General features: G+C 41.6%; 1 protein-coding gene across 2 annotated transcripts in view; it reads left to right on the plus strand.

Moving 5' to 3' along the window:
- TBC1D9 (TBC1 domain family member 9) overlaps positions 1 to 24,173 on the plus strand; it is a 109,435-nt gene that overhangs the window by 55,193 nt on the left and 30,069 nt on the right. For both annotated transcript variants that reach the window (XM_023636512.2, XM_070258597.1), the window contains exons 3-13: positions 749 to 867; positions 7,340 to 7,568; positions 7,997 to 8,258; positions 10,043 to 10,250; positions 14,572 to 14,778; positions 15,704 to 15,874; positions 16,487 to 16,637; positions 19,427 to 19,641; positions 21,761 to 21,878; positions 23,048 to 23,333; positions 23,623 to 23,752. In XM_023636512.2, coding sequence (XP_023492280.2) covers positions 749 to 867; positions 7,340 to 7,568; positions 7,997 to 8,258; positions 10,043 to 10,250; positions 14,572 to 14,778; positions 15,704 to 15,874; positions 16,487 to 16,637; positions 19,427 to 19,641; positions 21,761 to 21,878; positions 23,048 to 23,333; positions 23,623 to 23,752 — 2,096 coding nt within the window. The remainder of the gene's footprint in view (positions 1 to 748; positions 868 to 7,339; positions 7,569 to 7,996; positions 8,259 to 10,042; positions 10,251 to 14,571; positions 14,779 to 15,703; positions 15,875 to 16,486; positions 16,638 to 19,426; positions 19,642 to 21,760; positions 21,879 to 23,047; positions 23,334 to 23,622; positions 23,753 to 24,173) is intronic.

Genomic DNA, 24,173 nt, shown 5'->3' on the forward strand with positions numbered 1-24,173 from the left:
TTTATTCCAGTGTCTTTACAAGCACATCCTGACATCATCCCCGTTACGCCCTTGTGAGCAGAGAGAGGTGCTGCGGTTGTACAAGGCAAAGGGTGTTTAAATTTGCAGGTTGCCAGGCGAGGCGCCTATGCTTCTTGTTACTGACTGAAGTGCAGTGACTTGGTTGAGCTGGTAAGGATGACCTCATCCCTTTACATCTCAAGGCAGCCGTGCTCCAGAGAGCCAGGCTGCTATTCCCCAGCGATAGTCCATTTTCACATCTCATTCATAATTGAAGTGAGGGAGGATCATTTTCTGCCCATTACAGGAGGGGGTTGCATCAGGTCTCCAGTGGCGTACCAAAGCTCTCCTATTGTTGTGGCTTAACAACCGTAACGTAGGATCCTAGCAAGGTCTCAGTTACCCTGTCAAGTGCAGGTTCTAGGAGGGAGAAAAGAGGAGGGTGGTGCTAAACTTCCAGTCCAGAAACCAGAATGGGAGAGATGTTGCTGCCTTCTAACCTGAAACAGTGTCTGAAAAGTTTTTGGACTCTCCTGATCAGAGTTGACTGTAACACCGCTCTTACTCTTGGGTTTCTACATCTGTAAGTGTCTTGTGTGTGTCTCCTCTGGAGGAGAGAAAGCATTTAAAGGCAGAGTTGTGAGAACGAGTCTCCTTCAATGGTATTGAATATGCATGAAGTGAGTCTGGTTTTTTATGTATCTTTTAAATTCTGACATTTATTTTTATCATTGTTACATTCGTACAGGTGGTTCCAGAAAAGAAATCACTGAACACTGGGAATGGCTTGAGCAGAATCTCCTGCAGACACTCTCCATCTTTGAAAATGAGAATGATATCACCACATTTGTGAGAGGAAAAATACAGGTAGTGGGTGTTTTGTTTTGTTTTTAAACTTTTTAGTTGGAAATAATTTATAACTTACGGAAAAGTTGTGAAAATGAGCAGATATATGTATTTTTCTTATTTGTCTTTAATTCATACACATAAAACTTCATGTATGTATGCTCCTTTGCATTTGCTTTTTTCACTTAATAGCTCCTGGGTGACACTCACATAAGTTCACTGACATTGTCCACGTGGTAGTGGTGTTTTTTCTTTTTTTTAAGATTTTATTTTTCCTTTTTCTCCCCAAAGCTGCTGGTACATAGTTGTGTATTTCTAGTTGTGAGTCCTTCTAGTTGTGGCATGTGGGATGCCACCTCAGCATGGCTTGATGAGCGATGCCATGTCTGCACCCAGGATTCGAACTGGTGAAACCCTGGGTCGCCAAAGCAGAGTGCGTGAACTCAACCACTCGGCCACGGGGCCGGCCCCTGGTTTTTCATTTTAATAGTTCTGTTTTTTATTTTGAAATAGTGTTTAGATTTACAGAATAACTGCAAAGATAGGTGGGAGAATTCCCTCAGACCCTACAATCACCTTCTCCGAATGTTAACATCTTATATAACCATGAGACATTTATCAAAACTAAGATATTAGCATTGACACAACATTGTTAACTAAACTACAAGCTGTATTTGGATGTGCCAGTTTTTCCACTTCTTGGCCTTTTTTTATTCCATGATCCAGTCTAGGGCCCCATGTTGCGTTTAGTTCATTATTTGAAGCTGCGTGTTATGTGTATACGCACCATAGGTAATTCAGCCAGTCTCCTATGCTTGGACATTTAGTCAGTTTCCAATTATAATTTATAATTTCCAATTATAAATAATGCTTCGTATATATATTCATGCATATGTATCTTTGTGTTGTTGGCATTGTATCTTTAAGATAAACTGGTAGAAGTGGGATTGCCAGGTCAAATGGTAAATGCTTGTGTTCTTTTGCTGAATGTTGCCAAGTTCCCCATCCCAGGAGTTGTGCATGTTACATCCCCACTGGCATGGTCAGGTGGTCAGGGGGCCGGGGCGGGGAGGGCGGGGGAGCGGGGGTCCTGTTTCTCCACAGCTTCTCCAACAAGGCGGATTGCCAACCTTTTGAGTTTTTGCCAGTCTGATGGGGGAGAAATATTTTAGTGTTGTTTTAATTTGTATTTGCCTCATTTATGAGTGAAATCGAACATCTTTTCATATGTCGCAGGGCCATTTTTGTCTGCTTATTGTCTTTTGCCTCTTTTCTGTGGGACTTCGGTCTTATTTTTCTTTAATTTTTAAGTTTTTTAAAATAATGGCCATTAGCCCTTTGTTGATGACATATGTTATCGATATTTTCTCTGTTTGTCATTTGTCTTTTGACTTTGCTCATGTTAGCTTTTGCTGTGCAAAGTTTAAATTTTTTATCTAGTCAAAATTAGCAGTTCTTTCTACTATAAGATCTGGAGCTTTAGTCATAGTGAGAAAGCCTTTTTTTTCACCCAGGTTAAGGAGGAGTTCTGGGAAGTGATCTGCCAGCGTGCTTCTCATTAAAATTCCACAGAACGGTTGATTTTTATTTTATTTCTTCTACTTTCCTAAACTTTTACATGAACATGTAATAGTTTTATACTCAGAAAAAGAAGGAAAAGAGTACAAATGGAATCTCATTGTTCTTTAGAGTCTGATGTTTTTGAAGGAGAGAGCTGAATTTTAACTGGGCCACAAAAAATTGGTGAGGACTGAATAGTATGAAAGTACATATGGTAATACTGACTTCTTCCTTACTCCCACCCCTTACTCCTCAGAATGAATCTTTTATCCCTGCTTCAAGATTGGTGATTTAAGTCTGTTACTCTATCCTTACTAAAGAGATTAAAAGAGTAGTGAAGGAGATAAAAATGAGAGGGGGGAGACATTGTAAAGGACCAGTGTGAAGGTAGGAGGAGCTGGAAACTTACAGGCAAAAAGTTCTTTCTTTAATAATTGAGAGTTGTTATATTATTAAAACCAATCAGATTTTATAACATCTTCATTTGGTTTCTCAGTGGTGTATCTGAATTTCTGGGAAGTAGTGTAAATGGAGAGAGTCTGAGGATTCCTAGTTTGATCACGTTGAAGGATCTGGTTGAAAGCGGGCAGCCGATTGGTGTGGTACAGACATGAAGCATCTTCTCTATCCAGGAGCCACTATTGAGGTTCTCACTTACCTTTTCCTAGTCCTCCCTCAAATGTTATCATCTTTGGAAAAAAGGTACAAATAAAGAACTATAGGAAGAAACGGAAGCTTAGAAGTGATAATAGCCAGGAGGGGGGAAAAACCCAGAAAAATAAATCAAGGACAAATTATGTCAGATAGCCATTCTTCTCACCGTTTCATTACAGCAAAAATGTCAGATTTAATTCCCCTGAAACCAATTATGAGGAAGGAATTGCTATTAATGCAATTATGTGTGAAAGAATGTCATTCATGTGCAAATGAATGGTTTAAGCATTCACGGATTGTCCAATAATGAAGAGAACCAACAAATTTGTTTTGAGATTTAATTAACTTTTATAAATTATAAATGTAATAATTAATTGAGGAGGCAGCCATAATCCAAACACCCTAGATAACATTTTGTGTATTTCTTTCTAAATTTCTAGTATGCGTTTTATCATAATAGTCTCACGGTATGTATAATTTTGTATCACATCTTTTTTCCTTGACCACTATCTACTATATTGTTATATAATTTTTAATTGTTATTGTTGTCCCATAATTGACCTTACCATTCCTCTCTTTCTCAGTATCTCCTTAGCTTCTAGATAGTGGGGGCAGGCACAAGCAAAGATACAGTGAACAATTTTGTTCATAGAACTTTTCCTGTAGTTTTTGTTTTTTTCCTTTGGGATAGATTACAAAATATTGGTTACTGGGCTAAATAGTAGTAGATATTGTTGGAATATTAGAATCCCTGTGCGATTGCACCATTGCTGACTTTTGGCATTATAGTTGTTTAAATGGTTTTCCAAATTTAACAGGGAAAAGTGGGTGTCTTATTGTTTTAATTTTCTGTCTTTGATTGATTATGAAGTTGAACATTTTTTCCTGTTTGCTAAGTTAACTTTCCCCTTTTCATGAATTACCTGTCAATGCCCTTTGCATATATAAATTTATATTGAACATCCCGCATATTTAGATCATAGTAATTTTCCAGAGATATTTGGGGCTGTTGTCTAGAACCACGGTGACCCATTTTATATTATGGAGAACATACAGGAAGGAGATACTCCGTCCCATCATCCAGTCCACCTAGCTAAAATATTACAGCAAACTAAAACGAGATTCAGCATTCTAGACCCTCTCTTTTCTTAGAGGTCAGGAAGTTCGGAGTGGAGCCTTATGGGGAGTATTATCATTAATATTAAAATTAGTTGGCAAGGCCTGGTCTGTTGATATTAGTGTATTAGACCCCAGAGTGTTTCAGAGTGATGTGTCTCAGTTCTATATCCTCATGAATCTTCTTATATTTAAAAATATTTTCTTTTGAAAATTTAAATGAGCATAGTAGAAGTGCGATTTTTAGTAGATCTTTTAGATAGCACAGTCTGAACTTAATGTTTTTCTACTGAAAACATATGGGTATCATTTGGTTTGTTATATGTTGCTCCCTGCTAATATTCTCCTTATTCTGACTTTAGGTGAGAGCCCTACTCCAGTGGTCCCGGAGAAGAGCACATGTTAGCCCACTTGAGAGTCTCCAGGCTTACTCTGAGTTGGTTGGCCATTGGGATTGCCTAGTGACCCAATTGCTACTTCTTATTACAGGGTTCTCATTCAGCATTTTAATCGATTCATTCATTTATTTCTTCTTTCATTCTTATATATATTCTGATCCCCTTCTAAAGGCACTGATAACTTTGAAATGTCATATTGACTGTAGGTAAATTTGCCAACTGGGAAAGATTTTCCCTCTGAACTAGCTGCTGCTTCTCCCCATCCAGAGGTCCAGGACCCTCCTGCTGCCTCCTGGTTGTCTAAAGTTCCCTAATAAGCATTCTGCCAAAGTCTGCTTACCTAGGTCCAAATATGGATCTCCCCTAAGCTCCATCAAAGTCAACATCTCTATTCTCTCAGTGGAGCCATGTCAAAACTAATTAGAGGAAACAACCTTATCTTAGATCCTCTCAGGGAAGTATATTGCTACTTCCCGTGCCAGCCATAGAGCCCTCCCGTGTGACTCAAGAGCAGGACTCAGCAACTTGGTACTTAATTTCCCAAGGGTTGCTAACTCTTAAACAATTTTTCATTTAGAAATCTGCAACTCTGGAGGACACAATAAAGGCTAAGATATGGCACTTAAGATACATTCTAGTTTGGAAAGGCAACATATACCCACTTAATCTTTTAGTGAATATCTTTTAGATGCTAGTTACGGGTGATAAAAAACCGTTTAAGATGCTATCTTTATCTTTGGAACTCATATTTAGTGGAAGAGGGACATATAAACAGAATATTTTCAGCCAACATAGGAATTAAGAGAACATAGAGGTGAGAATACTTAGTCCTCATATAGGATCGGGTTAGTGTCACAAAGAACGTGATTTTCACGCCTAACCTGGAAAAGTTGATTTGGGCAGATTGAGATGGGGTTTTATGGCATGAGACCCAGACTGGACTTTTTCCCTCTTTCACTGATATAGCCTTGGACATTTTTAAGGCAAGAATGCTATTGTGAGATCTCTATTTCGGAAAGTGGCCATACAAAATAGATCAGAGTGTGGAAAGACACTGGAGGGGCTACCAGTTTGGACGCTATGAAGTAATTCCTGGACTGTGTAGAGGAGCTAAGGGGTGGTTTCCTATTAGAAGAATAGGTTGGAGACTTGTCTTGGGGTTGTGTTACATAGCAGACCCACTATTTGCTGTTATGGTTATTGTTTATATGTTTGTTTTTTACTAGAATTGAATGGTGACAGAGATTATGGAAGAGTAAAGCCATCCCTCTTGCCATTACTCATTATCGCAACTGCTGGCAACAGGGGTGAAAGATCTAGCAGTAAAAATAAAATTCTAGCAAGTCATTTCAGTACACGATGCACTTAATGTGAGGAAGGGGAATCCTATCTGAGGGAAGGTTCACAAGGAGGTGGCAATTGGACCAGACGTTGGGCTTAGTAGGATTAAGGAGACAGAGAACAGTCTGACTTTAGATTTTTGGCACACAGAGCATCAGGACCACAGACAAGAAGGTGGGAAAGCACACAAATGACATATTCAGGCCCTGAGGGTGCCTCAGGGTGGCTGGGGCAGAATTACAAATGGGGAATTTTTGTCAGACGTAGTATAGTGAGAGAGAAAAGGTTGCAGTGTGGTTGGATCAAAAATGTGCATGGTCTAGAATTTTGGACTTCATGCTGTTGATAGTAGAGAACCACTCAGGATTTTGATAATAAGAATTTTGTAGTCAGAATAAGTTTTAGAAAATGAATTTGTAGAGAGCATCCAGGATGTATTGGAAGCATAGGAGTCGAAAGCAGGAATTCTAGATATGAGGCATTTGTACTTTTCTGTCCTTGGAATATGGAGGCCTCAGTCGTATCAAGGAGAATCCAAGAGGTTACCCAACTTGACACAGATATGCAATGATGCTGTTGGAATCTGAAGCCAAGACTTAAACATGCTTGAAAGCTTGTGCTTTTCCAATGCTACCTTGAGATCAGAGAAAATGAAGATGAGGTGAGAGAGATTTGATGATTACAAAGTCTAACGTGGAATTCAAGGAAGCATTTTCTATCAACAGATATATGTAGAAGCCAATTTTCAGGGGATTACAGAGGATAACAATGAAATGGCTTCTCAAGCTACGATAATGATTAAACGGTAGATTAAGCCAGTCACTTGCTATGCAGATATTTCATTTGCTGTCCAAAATTTGTATCTAATATAATTTTTGCTCTCATCTTCACCCCTTTTCTGTTCAGATGGTTGCTGTTGCAATTTCTAGGTTCCCTGATGTCATTCATGGCCCTGGGACAGTAGATCTGTGGCCAAGCATCAGTTATTGATGTGTTCTGATCTTTCTTTCCTCCCTTTCTATTCATGATGGAATTTTGTTGATTTTTGAGAAAAGCAGAAGTTGACCTTTGGGGTGACTCTATCACGATAAGCTAGGAAAAGTAGTAAAACTAGCAAAATCTTTACATCTCCTCATTTGTGATGTAAAACTAGGGGCTTCATTTTAAGTGAACTGAACAAAATGATCACCACCAATAAACAGATAATAAAATCTATATTGTCATGTCAAAATCTTTTAGTACACACATGCTACTTGTTGATCGACTTAGAACTTGGGGATTGGCTTTGAAAATAATTCGTCAATTTTTTTTTAATTGTAACCTTAAAAATTGTTTTTTCCTTTCTGATATGTACAGCATAAGGAACAAAGCACCTCTAGTCATGTTAATAGCAGTTGTATGCTTTATGCTTTATCCCTGCTTAGGGCATCATTGCAGAGTATAACAAAATCAATGATGTGAAGGAAGATGATGACACAGAGAAGTTTAAAGAAGCCATTGTGAAATTCCATAGGCTGTTCGGGATGCCCGAGGAAGAGAAACTCGTCAACTATTACTCTTGCAGCTACTGGAAGGGGAAGGTCCCCCGTCAGGGTTGGATGTACCTCAGTATTAATCACCTTTGCTTTTATTCTTTTCTTATGGGAAGGGAAGGTAAGTTGGCTAGCATTTCAGAGGGAAGCTTTGGAAAGTCTACTGAGGTTTGCCCTGAACTCACAAATCACATTAAAATACCAACAATAAATCTGTAGTTAAAACTGAGTCAGCCCTATTTTTGATGATGTAACAAATGAATTCAATTATTTTTGGTCCAGTATTTGTAAAGAAATTGGTCATTAAGGAATAAAGATTCACCAAAGGTATAATTAATTTAGCAGACATGGACTTAAATCTGTAATGATTATGAACTCAGAATTTATATGGTCCAGATTTGTCTCCTAAAACTAACAAAATAACAATAAATATGGGCACACAAACTCGAAGGAGTTGAGCGAGATTGGGGGGTGGAGGTGTGGGATTGCAGCATCTTGAAAGGATTTTAAGGAGCCAGGTGTTGACCTAGCCTTGTTCCCTGTGCTCAGCCAAGCTGGTTATCCGGTGGGTGGACATCACTCAGCTTGAGAAGAACGCCACGCTGCTCCTGCCTGATGTGATCAAAGTGAGCACAAGGTCCAGTGAACATTTCTTCTCTGTATTTCTCAACATCAACGAGACCTTCAAGTTAATGGAGCAGCTCGCCAACATAGCCATGAGGCAACTCTTGGACAATGAAGGGTTTGAACAGGATAGATCCCTGCCCAAACTGAAAAAGAAATCTCCTAAAAAAGTGTCTGCTCTAAAACGGTAGGTGACCAAGACCGAGTCTTACAGACTTTAGAAGCAAGAAACCCATCCATTCATTTATGCAGTTTAACTTTCTGAACAACTTCAAGGGTTCTGAGCACTTTTATGGATATAGATAAAGACTGCCTGAGGCACTCCAGTTCTGTACGTGAGGCAGAGATGACCAGCTCCAGTACAGTGTGATGGGAACTCTTCTGGTCCTGTGAGCAGAGTGCCATGGGCGCACACATGAGGAGATGGGGCAGAGTGATGGGAAAGGCCTCTCAGTGGAGGCTGCTTGGAGCTGGACTCTCAAGAGATTGTAGAAGTTACCTCTGTAAATTCAGAAGGATGGATATTTCAGGCAGAGGGAATAACATGCTGGGGGAAGCTCAAGGGAAGAGTCCAGAGAGAAGTAATCCATCACATGTCTGGAACGTGGCAGGGCCTGGGATGAGGAGAGGCTGCAGAGAGCCTGGAAGTCTGGATGTAGGAGTAGAGCTCACAAGACGTGAGGGAAAAATTGATGCTCTAAAGTGTGACTGTGTGCATGGAATTACCCCTAACTGAGATGGATAATAAGTCCAAGGGAGATGAGAGCTCAGTTTTGATCACGTTGAGTTGCCTGCAAGACATTGAGTTGGAGATTGGTCCAGTAAGATATATGGAATTGGAAATTATTGGCGTACAGCTGGTGGTTGGAACCTGACATGAGGTCACTGCAATGAAGAAGACTTTGTTGATTTGAGACCTGTCTCAATAGAGTGGTGGAGGATGGATGGTGTTAATGCAGCAGGTTAAACAGCATATGAAAGGCAAGGAAAAGGAAATATGCAAGTGTAGACTGCCTTTTCAAGAAATTCAATAGTAAAGGAGGGGGGATTCCTCTTTCTAGAATGTAAAAGATTTGAACATAGGATAGAATGAAGTAGGCAGATGGGAAGAGTTTGGTGGTGAGGGTAGGTACAGGGACAGGATGGAGCATAAAGACAAAGCTATAAGAAAATGAGTAATTTTTAAAAGTGACATCTTATAGGGCATGGATTTATGTGTGCTGTTTCCTCTGCCTTTGAAACAGAGAAAGGAAATAAGAATAGGTGAGGATGGAGTTAATTTTGGAGATAGAAGGGAGGAAAGTGGAAGGAGGCACTGCTTCATAGCCTCTCTTTTCTCTGTGAAGCCAGAAACTAGACCATGAAGGGGCTGAGGTTGGGTAGAAACTTGAGGGGACAGATTTAAACAACAACCTGATGTATATGAAAAAGGAACTCATTATGGAAAAGACTGTAGTCACTAGAGGACCCAGCTGAAGTTGCAAACTCAAGTTGTCCAAGAGGCGTGTTGTATCTGTGTTTCAGGAAATTTTGTTGTCTGTTCAGGGTGGACAGTGATGGCTGGCAGATTCATGTGGCTTGTTTGCATTCTCATTAGGTCTGTCTTAAAAGATAAGGCCCTAAAAGTGGCTCTGGGTAGGTATAAATGTAATAATCTCTTTAGAACTAATTATTGTAGTCCTTTGAATAAGAATGAATTTCCTGTCCAGGCCTAGTTTTCCTAAGATTCTTTAACATGTACAGATTGATTGTAAAATGGCTACACAAGGGACCTAAATATGTTAAAATAATTTTGTTGTACTTTTGGGTCATCGGTTGGTGTTAATGCCAATAGAAAGCCAGGAAGGTAGGGATAAGTCTGGCAAGATCAAGGAGGGGAAAGATGGGCTGGGGAACCTCCATTGCTGCGTCATTTTGAAGGTATTGAAACATTTCTCTTGGGTGAGATGACTTATTATTGTTGCTTTCTAGTGATCTTGATGCCAGGGCAAAGAGTGAGAGATACCGTGCACTTTTCCGGCTGCCCAAAGATGAAAAATTAGACGGCCACACAGACTGCACCCTCTGGACTCCGTTTAACAAAATGCACATTTTGGGGCAGATGTTTGTGTCCACAAATTACATCTGCTTTATGAGCAAGGAGGAGAACTTATGTAGCCTCATTATCCCACTCCGTGAGGTAAGTGTCAGGCAAAAACGGGCGTTTTAAGAGTTTCATTTGTAATACTTTTCTATGTGAGCCAGTAATATTTTACCAACAGTTCGTTGGCTTTTAACCGTACATGAATGTTCATAATTCTTTGATGGCACTTGCTCCCCTTTCATGTGTTGTCTTTGCTCTAAGTGATTGTGGGACCTGCAGGATCTCTTCTTCCAGCGGCAGCCTGGTGTTTATAAAGGGAGATTTTATCATTCAGGTATGGTGAGGCCAACAAATCAGGAGATGACTGCCATTGAAAAGGTAGTTTGTTTTCCTCGCAGATCCCACTAGGAGGGGGCATGCCATGCCATGGGGACCATGTCACACCATGGGGACCACATGGGGAAGCACCAGGGTCAGTCAGCAGACAGAGGGAGTGGGGAAAATGTGGGCAAGAGCCTTTATTGTGATTTCCAGAGAAGAAACAGGGAAAGCAGGGTGAACAGGTTTAGGATTGGCTAGCTTGGATAATTTCAGGGGACTCTGGGGCATAGAGGCTGTCCCTAGTTGTCTGGTATCTGGCCCTGGGGTGATTAGGGCAGGTGAATAGTGGCCCTGAGTGTGAGAGCCTATAAGGCAGGTAGTTGGGCTGTGGGCTCTGGATTGGTTGGTTTGCATATGAAAGTCTGCTCCAAGGTGAGTTCTTTACTATCTCTAGGAGTTGGCTAACTCTGGGAGGGCTGGCCCTCCCAAGGTCAGCAAGGCCCCAGGATGTCAAAGCATCAAATTCGGAAACTAGGAAATGTGATTATGAAGCCTGGCTCACATCCCGAGAGAGAGCACCCTGGTGTAAAGGAGACAGTCTAGGCTGTGAATCAGAAAGCCGAGTGTTGTTCAGATCTGGTCTGCTGATTCCCTGCCTTAGATCCACCCAGGCTGCTGGCCACAGCGGTAGACCCCTCAGCCCACCCCGTATCTTCTGACTCCGAATCTCTGCAGCTTTACAATCTGTATTTTAATAAAGTCCCAGATGGATTGTCATGCAAAATCAAGACTAAAGAAATATTACTGTATCTGGGGTGAAGATGATTCTGTCATGTCTTCACAGTGATAGGTTATCCCGGTCCTTGTGTGAGGTTTGGGGTTGAGAAGAAACTCCAGCTAGGATGTCAGGGTTTGGCAGCCCTGCAATTTCTAACCTGGCAACTTTCAACCTACCCTAGTCCTTTTCTGGAAGTTAAGATTGTTAGAAGCTTTGGTTATTTAAATAAGACTGACTCTTTGTTAAGATTCCCCATAATAAATGATTCAATTGACAAATTAGTTCTCCTTCTTATAGGGTAAGCAAACGTGGTATTATAATACATTTTGAGGCTAGGATTTGTTCTTGGGGGTGAATTGTGAGATGCATAATTCATCAGAACTTACGTTAGGCTCTGAAATGGATTTCAGAACTTTTTCCAGCAAATTTACCTTCTTTGCCATAGACTCTTACTAAACTTAATTTTCTTCGTCAAGTACTACTGGAATGTGGTAAAGCAGAGTTACCTGGAATGGCTAGGGAAGCCCATTCGGGGATTAAGAATGTACCGTGGATGTGCCGTTTATGAATCTGAGCGAGTCATCACTGTTTATCCAGAAGGAAGTGAGGAGCAGAGAAGGGCTGGAAGCCGTTGTCAAGACGTCTGCTCTCTGGCTCACTGTCTCCCAAGGTTTAGGTCCAGTGAGCTCTGTTTACATTTTAGTATGATTTAGAGTAAATGCAACAGTGAGAGCTCAGAGGCACTGAGAGAAGGGTGATTGATATTCTCAGCCCATCTTCTGCTTGCCAGTTTTCCTTAATAGGTAGTAGGGCAGATATAATTCAGTCATGTTCCAGGGCAAATTGACGGAGGGACAGTAGCAGAGGAAGCATTTAGAAATTAGCATGTTGTGGCTGGAGGATGCGGCTTTAAAGAAATGCTCAATGAGACAGCAGCACCCCTCCCTGTAACCTGATGAATCACTGAGGTATATTAACAGTAGATCTTTAACCCCGGCTAATGGAAGAAGCAAAGGACTTGATGTAATTTTTATTACCTTTCGGTAACCACAACAACAGAAAAGCATGGCAGGAGGGCCTCCACCATCCATCCGCGGTCTGTTTGAGTAAAGAGTGGTCTCTCCATGAACTGGGTACCTTCCACAGCTGAGTTAAGCTGATTCATCCCCAGGAGCCTCCATGGAAATGTTACATTCTACTTGGAATGGCCGCTTTTAGGATTGTGTACACTAGGATTTGTTGTTTCATTTAATTTTTTATAAATAAGCTGAAATATTGACTACAGGTCAATATTTTCCACATATAGACTTAAGGTAGACCAAGTCGACAGATGTTAAATGTTGACACACAATCACGTTGCTATAGATTTTGAAGACATCACTGAGGGGCAGCAAAGCAGGAGGATAAAGTGAATTGATTTGGTTCCTCATTAGAGAGAGCTTCCAGATGAAGTCTCTTTTTTTAAATCATAAATTACCTTGCACATGTTCCACATTAAACCTCCAGATTTGATTAAATTCCAGTCTATTTTATAACTTAAGTTGGTAATGAAAATCTGTCTTCTTGTACTGTAGGATGCTTGACTATAGCTGTTACCCTTTTCTGGTGGCACAAAGCTTATGGGGATAGAATTCTCCTAGAACTCATTTATCAGTGAAAAATCTTTTGTAACCCTTGTGAACATTCATTGTTTTATGTGGGAGCTTTCTTGTTTCTATCTCCATGATCCAGCTAGTTTAAGGACTTTCCACTTTGCCTTTATCAAGAGCCGCATGGCTGTCTGTGTTTTAGGCACAGAATTTGAACCTTTCATTTCCTGGCATCTGTCATTTAGTCCCAACACGTGGTGATCAAAAGAATCAGAAAAAAATTTGTTGGGGGAAGGAGTTTTTATAGGTCTTTTAAAAGTAAGCATTGTTTAACATGTCTTAAGTGTCACGGGAAAATCCTTTTCATGATAAAGAGGGGGTTTCTTCTGTTTCCCTGGTTTTTTTGGCATTAGGAAAAAAAGCTTTTATGTGCAACTCTAGGTATTTCAGAGGATTCCTTTAAAAATATATAAATATATATAACTATATGTATTTATAAAATCTGAGAGTAGACATCACATTCTGCAGTTTTCCCTTTATAGATCTCTGCCATACCCATTTTGGAACTTGGGGACCATGCAACTTTTTAGGCAATTCCAATAGATTTCTTAGCCTTGATGGGGGAGAAAAGTTTTTAAAGTTCTGCTGAGGAGGAAATGTATTTCACGCGAAAATGCTGATGAACGGGTTAAAGATGAAGCTAGACTGCTTGCAGGTGGAAGTAAAGAGAGGAAAAGACACTTTAAGTATATAGTCAGAGCTGCTGCAAGTAAATCATTTATCTAGGACTTGCCTTGAGGGTTTTTTTCTAATGTGCTAAAGAAAAAAGTTTTAATGCATTTATCCTAGTTCTCAGTTGATGAAAATCCTATTATCAACCACCAAGTGTATGTCTTCAGTTCAGAACTAAAACAGATGTCTCCCTCTCCCACTTATCTCCTGATGTGGTCGACTTACCTCACCGCGCATACACACTTGTGTGCATACACACACCCAGACACACAAAGTCAGCCAGTGCAGATAGGGTTGCAGTTAAGCTGTTTACCTCATGTCTGTGCAGAGTCGAGCCTTTCACACTTGAAAGTGGTAGAAGGTGAGGGTGCAAAGCCCTGGAGTATAAGTGAGACATTTGAAGGATGGTAGTGTTTTGAAACCCATGCCAACATTAAGCTTGGTAAAAGGAACCAGTATCATGGGTTGTTTTCTGTCTCTTAGATTATGCAGCAGCTACAAGTCCTCTCTCTTAGGGTTCCATGAAATTTTAATGAAAATCAGAGAATCCCTTCGCAAGAAGGTTTCTCCGCCTCGGCACTGTTGACACCTTGGGCCAGACTTAGTTGGGGGCAGGCTGTGCACTGTGCACTGTAGGATGTTTAGCAGCATCCCTGGCCTCTACCTACTACGTGCCAGTGGCACCATCCGCTTGTGAAACCAAAAATGCCTCTAGATGTTGCCAGATGTCTCTTGAGGGGGCAAAATCACTCCCAGTTTAGAACTACTGCTTTAGAAAGACCAACAAGATGATTTCAGCTTCTGGTGTGAGCTCCAGTTTGATTTGTTATGAGCTGTTTTATTTATTGGAACAGAGTCAAAGAATCTCAATTTGCTTCAATAAAAATGGGTGGTTTCTATAGAATAAAAAATTGCTGTGTTCCTTCTTTAGTGCTGCTTATAGGCTGCTTGGGTAGTCCCTGGAAAGTAAAGCACCTTGTTTCATGTTTCTTTTCAGGTGACAATTGTAGAAAAGGCAGACAGCTCCAGCGTGCTCCCCAGTCCTTTATCCATCAGCACCAGGAACAGGATGACCTTCCTATTTGCCAATTTGAAAGATAGAGACTTCCTAGTACAGAGGATCTCTGATTTCCTGCAACAGACGACCTCCAAAATATACTCGGACAAAGAGTTTGCAGGAAGCTACAACAGTTCAGATGATGAGGTCTGTGGAAGACACCTGTGGGTGTTCTGGTTTGTCCTATTGCTCTGCCTGGAAGTGTGCACCTCCTTGTCCATTTTGTTTGATCTTCAGGCTTTGTGGCTGTGCTAAGATAAACCACCTACCCTGATGCCCAGAGCAATATCTCATTTAAATCTCATGGAGTTTGTATTTGGGATCATAAAGCTGGACAGAACCTTACAGATATCTGGTCTAACCGTCTTGTTTTACGGTTGAAGAAATTATGAAGTAACTTATCCTAGTTACACAGCAAGTGACTCTGGTTCATATAGTGACATTGATGGGAATGCTACAGAGGTCACTAAGTAAAGTCTCAGACCTGAAGTACAACAACATTATGATGATTTTATTATGATAAAATATGTATTGTGTCCCTGTTGAATTAGACCCCCGACCAACATCCAGGGAAACTAGAGCCCCGGAAGATATATGACTAGCTCAAGTGATGGGCAAGTTATTGGCAGCTTAAACATGTTATAAAGATGGTGAGCTCACAAGTAACATCCCTGGCCCTGTCCACCTGCTCCAAGCTTATGTGGGCATCTTTGAGGCACCAGAAGCTAGAGAAGAGGTGAGAGAGGCAGTCCCATAAGCAGCAGATTTAACCTTGGCATGCTCTGCATACATGCTAATCAGAGAGGCAAATGCCCAACCGGTTTGTTGCAAAAATATGTCTAAAATATGGAGGAACCCTGTTTCGAACATTGAAGCTCTGTAGCGTATGACCCATGCACCTGTCTAATTCCTGCCAGAAATGCTGGCCTGCTGCCTTTGTCCTGTTTCTTCACATAGCAGGAAATGTCTTGGGAACAATGACATAGCTATTGGTGTCTGTTCAGAGGACACTCAAGAAGTAGATTCTACTGCCCAGCCCCTTCCAGTGTCTTCTTCTTCTCTGCATTGGCAGGTGTATTCTCGGCCCAGCAGCCTTGTTTCCTCCAGCCCCCAGAGAAGCACGAGCTCGGATGCTGATGGAGAGCGCCAGTTTAACCTAAACGGCAACAGCGTCCCCACAGCCACGCAGACCCTGATGACCATGTATCGGCGGCGGTCTCCTGAGGAATTCAACCCGAAATTGGTGGGTGCCTCCTGCTCTTCCGTGGAACAATATTAGAACAATATTATTCGAACAATCTATATTAGAACAATAACATTTAAAAATATTTTAAAATCAAAGTAAACTCATAAATATCTATGTAAATAGATATTTTCCTGTAAGTAAAGCAGATTTTGTCTAAATATGTCACTAGGTTTCTGAGTAGCTTCTTCGTGAAAAGAGACAAGAGTTATAGAGGGCACAGGTGACATTCTTTTGTCTTGCTTTTAACTTGTTTAAGTCAGCCAACAAAGGAGTTCATAATTTCTCAGCCCACATTTAAAACACATAACTCACTTTCACTTGGAGGTGTCAACATAAAGCTATAAACATAATTTGCATTCTGCTGACCTGTCACAGGTAAGTGGAATTCTGACTCTGGGCCAGAAAGCTTCATGGCAGAATTGCAGGCTATGATAGAGGTGTAAAATTAGGGAAGGATTCCACCAGATCTGAGTTCTTTATTATTAGGAGTTCTTGTCTAGAACTTAACTGCTCCATTCACGAGGGGAAATGTTCTGACGTTCCCTGGAACGTCTCCTTACCATCCTCCAAGTACTTTGGGATGTAGTCATGTTTCATTATCCCTTTCAGGCCAAAGAGTTTTTGAAAGAGCAAGCCTGGAAGATTCACTTTGCTGAGTACGGGCAAGGGATCTGCATGTACCGCACAGAAAAAACACGGGAGCTCGTGTTGAAGGGCATCCCGGAGAGCATGCGCGGGGAGCTCTGGCTGCTGCTCTCAGGTACGGCCCGGCTTGGGATGGGAGCACTGGCCCGGAGCCTGCGGGACCCGGGCTTCCCTTCTGCCTTCTGTCATGCATCAGGGCTTCTTTCAAATATTCAAACCCTCAATTCAGAACGACATCTCATTTCCTCACCAGAGTGTGGAAGTCCCTCAATTACTCAATAAAAATACAGGACACTTATTCACTGGCCCAGATGTCGAAGCTACCATCCTTCAAGGCCTCACGACCTCTTCCATTTCTTCACTAATGCTATTTAGGAAAAAAGAGAACCTGAAGGAAAAGAGTGTAATACTTTGTGATTTGGGAAATCCTTTTTTCCTTTCCCACCTGTGTCAACTCCATTGTGAATGTTTAAGTGCGGCACATGTGCAGAGCAGTCACTGAGGTCGGGGACAGAGGGAGGAAATGGCAGCAGTGAGAGCCGCCTCCTTGATTTTCGCCACCGCCTGAATTGACTGGTTATCACTGGAGATGTGGAGGAGACTCCAGAATCTACTGTGGAACCGAAAGGCTGCTGAGATTCCAAGCTGGAGACGCCAGGAAGGATAGAACGGGGACGGGTCATGGACCTGTGGGAAACATGTGTCCACCTTCTCTGGTGCACAAGCCAGGCTCATGTCCAAACTTAACCCTGTCAGGTCAAACCATTGAGCCCTGCTGCAGAAACCAGAGGTCCGTCAGGCTAAGCCCATCCATCACTCCTTCCTCCCAGCCGACAGCATCCAGCGTATCCCAGGGATCTCTTCTGTCACGAACATCAGGGCTTTCCTTCAGGTGTCACCAGTCTTTACTGCAATGTATAAAGCTCTAACTTCTCTGCCTCGTTAGAGGCCTGACATGTAATCATTCTAAATAGGCTGATGTGAATATTTTATTTGAACCTAAGATGGTCTGACGCAGTGCTGTTATTAAAACCTTTTATTTAAAAAATGACATTAAAATTAAAAGACTAGTTACCAGACTTACAGGAAAGCCATTAAAAAAACCCTCATAGCTCTTCGTCAAAGCAGATATGATGGTAAGTGCCCGTAGTGAGATGTATTAACATCTCAGAAGTAGGGGAATAGAAGCCTGAAAAATAATTGGCTTTATCCGTTTCATGTAAAGTTAGGTTGTTGTAGCCTCATTTACATGTCTTGTTTTTTCATTTTCCTTAAGTAGATCAGCCATAGCTCCTCGTTTAGAAACCCAGATTTGAGTCAGCTCATCTCTAATTACAAATTCAGCCCAAGAGGATCCTTGCCATCCAGTCTTCTGTCATCCTTGTGTTTGTTGAACTAGTCACCTTGACAACCTGATTCAGATCGCTGACAGAGTAAACAAAAAAATGCCATCTTCATCCTCCTTATTCAAATTAGAAGTTATTTACAGCCACATTTTAGATGAAAATGAAACTCGAAATGAGCACCAGGAAACAGTGTACTGCAGTACACAGTCTTGTTGCAGAGACACGCTTAGACTTAGACCATCCAGTGTTTTCTTTAATGGCGATGGGCTCCGTGAGACCAGAGGATGAAGTGGTCTACACACTATCTCTGCTGGGTAGATGACTGAGCCCATGTTTCTACCCACTTCCCTGGGGGTGGGGTTCACGTGGAGACTGGCTTGTCCATGAGGAGACCCCAGCTCCTGGCAGGGTAACCCCGCCTGGGTCCTGCCCTGCTGCTGATGACCCTTAGGGCCACGGCCCCAGGACCTGGCTCGGTGTACTGCCTGCAGTGAGGTGCAGGCCAGATGGCAAGAAATCCTAGCGGGTTTCCCTGAGAACAGAGCAAAAGCCAATGTTAAGTTGCTGTCAAGCAGACTGCCTTTTCCAGGGCAAATGTGTGTAAATTGTAAGGCTGGCTTTCTGGGTGACCATCAGCGACAAGGACTGGGCCAGCCCTGGGGCTCTTATTTCTAAACAGTGAAATATGAATGTTTACCCTGGCACTAAACAAATATATATATGCAGACACACGTATATATGTGTTATATATAATATAATATATATAATTATGTAATATATACATTATATAATATATACAATGTGTATGTATTATATACATTATACGTAATTAGGTTTAGATATTTGCATACAGGGTTTTTCTATCTTCAGGAATCTTAGAATGCAAATATTCCCCAAACCAGTGACTCTCAGCCTGCCTCTCCCGCCCCATCCCCACCAGCTGAGGGACTCCCAGCAATCACAGTGCCTCAGCGCTGTTAGGAATACCCTCACCACCCCCGCAATTACAGAAATCCCTCCACGTCGACCAGAACCTCCTCTTGCTCTTCAGTATGGCTGCTTAAGCCCTTCAAAGCTTGTGCTTTAGCAAGCAGTTTTCTAACTTGTTTTGAGAGGCGGACTTTCCTTTTTCAAGTGAAATCTTAAGGAAAACCCCAATAAAATAAAAGCAAAGCTGCTGAGGTTGAGGGGAGGGCTGAGACGGTGAGGCATCAGCTTGGCTCACTCTGATTACCTCCCTGCTCTGCTCGTCAGCAGCCCCTCAGGATTGTCTGTGGAAGTTCCTTGGAACACAGTGTTTTAGATTGGAAATCTCCACCTGGTGAGGTTTTTATATAGCCAGCTTACTATGGAGCTGAAAGAGGGAAGGAGGCCACAAGTAAATTTACCAGTCCAGCCGCGATTGCAACACACTGCATCATCTACGGGATTTCCTTATTATTGCGCAAGTGTCCATTGAGTGGTGGCAAAACGAAGAGTTTCTGTCGGGAAGTTGTAGTTGCAGACCACAGGGCAGGGCTTCCACTTTTTGATGCTACCTCTGTTGGGTATTTCCCAGGTGCCATCAACGAGAAGGCCACGCATCCTGGGTACTATGAAGACCTGGTGGAGAAGTCCATGGGGAAGTATAATCTCGCCACAGAGGAGATCGAGAGGGATTTGCACCGCTCCCTTCCAGAACACCCAGCGTTCCAGAATGAAATGGGCATTGCTGCTCTGAGGAGAGTCTTAACAGCTTATGCTTTTCGAAATCCTAACATAGGGTATTGCCAGGTAAATGTCACAGATGGTTTAGACTAAAAAAAGAAAACTTATTTCATAGTCAGTAAACAGGAGAAAGAGGTTAACAGAACTATCAGTTCACCAGGGCTTCTCGACTTTGGTACTGTTGACATTGTGGACTGGATACTTCTTTGTGTGGGGTTGTCCTGTGCTTTGTAGGATGTTTAGTATCATTCCTGTTTAATAACATGTTTAATAACATCTACCACGAAATACCAATGGAACCCCCTAATTGTGACAACCAAGATGTTGAGACATTGCCAAATGTTCCCAGAGGAGCAAAATCGCCCTGGGCCCTGGTTTGAGAACCATTGCACTGAGCAGAGGAGCCAGGAGACAAGAGTGCTCTTTCTAGATCCACCACTGTCTGGCTGAGTGACCTTGGAAAGTCGCTTCTGATCACTCTCATCCCTCTCTGGGGTAATAGAGAGCATGCCTGAGTACCAAGCCTAATTCTGGATTCTAGGTTCCACAGTGTTCCTTCTTTGCATCTACCTAAGCAATAATGTCCTCAAGAATATAACTTTTATATGCTATGGTTATATTTTAATACACATTAAAATAAATGCTTAATTCAGTATTTAAAAAAATGTTGCTCACATACCAACTAAAATTATCTCTTGCACTAGTACATATATCACAATTTGGGAAGCTCCAGGATAATATGACCTTAGATTTAAATGCCACGTATTCAGAGAGGGCTTCCCTGACCATTCAGCTAAAAGCTAAAGCAGGCTTAATTCTTCTGTGTGTATGCGTGTGCGCGCGCGCACACACACACGCACACACACAGTGCATGTCTCCTTGTACCACATTACAGTCATGCATCACTTAACGAAGGGGATACGAAATACATTGTCAGGCAATATCGTCCTTGTGTTAGCATCACAGAGTGCACAGCCTAGATGGTATAGTCTGCTACACACCTAAGCTATATGGCACTGTTCTTAGAGGACCATCACCATAAATGCCGTCCATCGTTGACCAACGTTGTTATGCAGCACATGCGTGTATTTTATCTTTTTAATAGCACTTAATTTAAATATACCCCAAAATTGATTAACTTTTACATATTTATTCTATCTTTCTGACACCAGAATATAAACCCTGTGAGACTTGTCACCACAGTGTTCCGCCCCTCAGCCCCCAATACCTAGTCCAGAGCCTGTTACAAATTAGACCCTCAAAAAAAACTTACCTTGACTGAATGACTAAGGAACTAACCATGGCTATGATCATGTACTAGGATTGGCAGGTTAATTCTCAAGTGGAGTTTTAATAATGATTTCACTTGGGAAAATATTGAATCAGACTTTCAAGAAAGAGCCTGTTAGCCCAAGATTCCTTTTTTAACGTTTATATTGTAGAAATCTGATGAACCGTCACTGGTTTCTAGAAGATCAAAAGAAGTACAGGAATTAGTTGGCCTCTAATATAATGGAGTTCGTATTTGTCTTTTGATCTTCCTCTTTTTAATTAAGAGGACTATTAAAGTAGTTGCGCCTTGAGTGGTTATGAGCTATCTGATAATATCTTTTAATAAAGTAGGTTACTTTAGAATTTAAATCACTGATACCTATCATTACCATCCTTATCCAGATGGAAATAATGGGCAAAGAGGCCAACTTTGAAAGGTTTCCTTGTTCTCTGAGGAGAGCCTCAAGACATGTGTACTTGGTTATAGAACCATTATGGATAATTAAAAAGGAAATATTTACTGCACAGAATTAAGGATTAAAAACACTGAGATTTTAGCAGGTTAAAAGCTTTGTCAAATAGGCTTTGGGCAAAGTTTGTGAATGAGGTTTACCTATATCTGGGGTCGGGGGGACACCTAGTCCTTGGTGAATATTGGTGTTCTGAAGACCCTTAACAGTTACAGGCTCAAGGACTAAGGGTTTTTACGTTTTTAAAAGGTTGTAAACATAACAAAACCCAGAAGAATATGTGTGTGTAGCTTGCAAAGCCTTTAAATATTTATTATCTGGCTTTTATAGAAAAAATTTGCTGGTCCCTGTGAGACTAGCTCAGTAATTTTTTAGGTTAACAAAATTGCTTATGTATTTGATGTATTTAAAATGTATTTGATGACATCCTCTTACTCCTTTAGGCCATGAATATTGTCACATCAGTGCTGCTGCTTTATGCCAAAGAGGAGGAAGCTTTTTGGCTGCTGGTGGCTCTGTGTGAGCGCATGCTTCCTGATTACTACAACACCAGAGTTGTTGGTATGTGGGGATGTAGTTAACATTTCACCCATATCTCATCAGGAAGATGTTTCTAGAGCTGAGATACCAGCTGGAACACCATTTCCAGGCACCATTTGCTAAAAGAGTTTCAGACTACTCCAGTTTTCCAAAATGGGAATGAGAGGGCTTGAGACATATAGATTGTACACAAAGGAGTCGCATGTAACTTAAGAGAATACACACGTGTCACTGTTACAGAAATTATCTTAGACAACATTTGGTGTGGGTGTCACTTTATGGCACATGAGAGCTACATCAAGCACATGGACCATCAAGCCAAAAAGGTTTGACAAACAATTCTTTCACAAAGAGGATGGCATCTTTGGAAAGCAGAAGTATTCAAAAAAGGAGTGGACAAAATAGCATATAAAATTTATCCAAAGCTAAGTTTCTAAAGTACTTTTCAGAACTGTTTTGCTGCAAAGCAAGCAACGATTGTGAGCATTTAAACGAATAATTGCTCTTACTCCTTATACTCCTCTCAAGTGTTAGACATTCATTTAGCAGGACAAGCTTTTTGTTGCTAGTGTAGTAAAAGGTATGTTTTATGCTTCCCTCTTGTGTCCTGTCTTCATTTCTAAACCTCGATTCATTGGAAATATTCTCCAGAAATGTCAGTAAGTTCATGAATATGTCCAGCTAGCGTGCTTTTAAGTTTAAGAAACAATCGTTTAAAAAAAATGATTCATATGTGGGGACCATGCATCCAGAAGAGTGATTTTTTTTTTTTAAATAGGAGTTTGCCAAGATATAGAGCTACTTAGGTATACATTTCATGCCTAACCAAACGTTAGGTTGCTGACAAAATACCTAATGGTATGTCATGAAAACTTTGTAAACTGGCTTTTTCAACATCCCTTATAATTGCCATATTATAGCTCTTCCCTGGTAGGGAAAGCATGACAGGAAGACCCAAGAAAGAGAAGATGCAGCCAGGACTAATCTGATGACTGAGCTGTGTTGACGTCTTGGTCTCGTAAATAGTAACTAGTAACATAATAACTGCAGAATAGCTAGAGAAGGGAGCAGAATTCAGTCTCAGGAGCAATTGTGAACTGGATTATTGTGGTCAAGCTGTTTGTTTGGATTCATTAGGAAGAAGGTGTAGTTGACTAACCTGCAGCCTTTTGTGTCCGCCCCTGCTACAGGTGCACTGGTGGACCAGGGTGTCTTTGAGGAACTGGCACGAGACTATGTCCCGCAGCTGTATGACTGCATGCAGGACCTGGGCGTGATTTCCACCATCTCCCTGTCTTGGTTCCTCACACTGTTTCTCAGTGTGATGCCCTTTGAGAGTGCAGTTGTGGTTGTCGACTGTTTCTTCTATGAAGGAATCAAAGTGATCTTCCAGTTGGCCCTGGCTGTGCTGGATGCAAACGTGGACAAACTGTTGAACTGCAAGGACGATGGAGAGGCCATGACCGTTTTAGGAAGGTAATGTACTGAGCCTTACTTTGAAAACCTCTGGTTTCCATCTGTGTTGCTCCTTGGTTTCATGAGTCATAATTGGCTCAGTGGTGATCATACTGCCCACTTCTCTCTGTGGCTGAGGATTTATTTTCATATACTTTGTCTTTAGAAGTTAAGGAAGTTTCATCCTGTTCTTAAGGAAATTCTTGGATTTTGTTTTAAAATGCAGAGTTTGCAGAAAATAGGTGGAGAACTCTAATGGGAGAATTCCAGATTAGCCTCCCTGTGACTTCTGCTTCATTTCTTCTTCCAGGTATCTAGACAGTGTGACTAATAAAGACAGCACACTGCCTCCCATCCCTCACCTCCACTCCCTGCTCAGTGATGACGTGGAGCCTTACCCTGAGGTAGACATCTTCAGACTCATCAGAACTTCCTATGAGGTAGGTCGTGTTTCCTAGCTGAGTGTTACAGTACTCTGAAGATGCTGTGAGGGGCTTGGCTGGATGTATGCCACCTTCCATTGCTAACCCATGGGTGAACCTGCTTCCTTTCACCTTCTGAGAACTAGTTGTCAGGGTAAGCAGCTACCTGCCAGCTGATAGCTTTGAACTCCAGAGACGGACACTGAATGGGGCTCAGAACTTCTGCTGGGTCTAATACCATGGAGCAAATGGTGTGACAAGCTCTGGCCCTGTGGTTCTTTGCTCTGCCCACCCTGAAGCCTGATCAAGTAGCAGCTCAGGTTCAACTCTGGGTGGACTGAGGAGGAGCTGTTGAGAGCAGGCAGAGGGAGGTTGACCTGTATAAATCAATTCACTTCTGTTCTCATGCCAAGTACTTAGGTCTTCTCTGAAGTAGGCA

The sequence above is a fragment of the Equus caballus genome, chromosome 2 (assembly GCF_041296265.1).
Source record: "Equus caballus isolate H_3958 breed thoroughbred chromosome 2, TB-T2T, whole genome shotgun sequence".
NCBI lineage: Eukaryota > Metazoa > Chordata > Mammalia > Perissodactyla > Equidae > Equus > Equus caballus.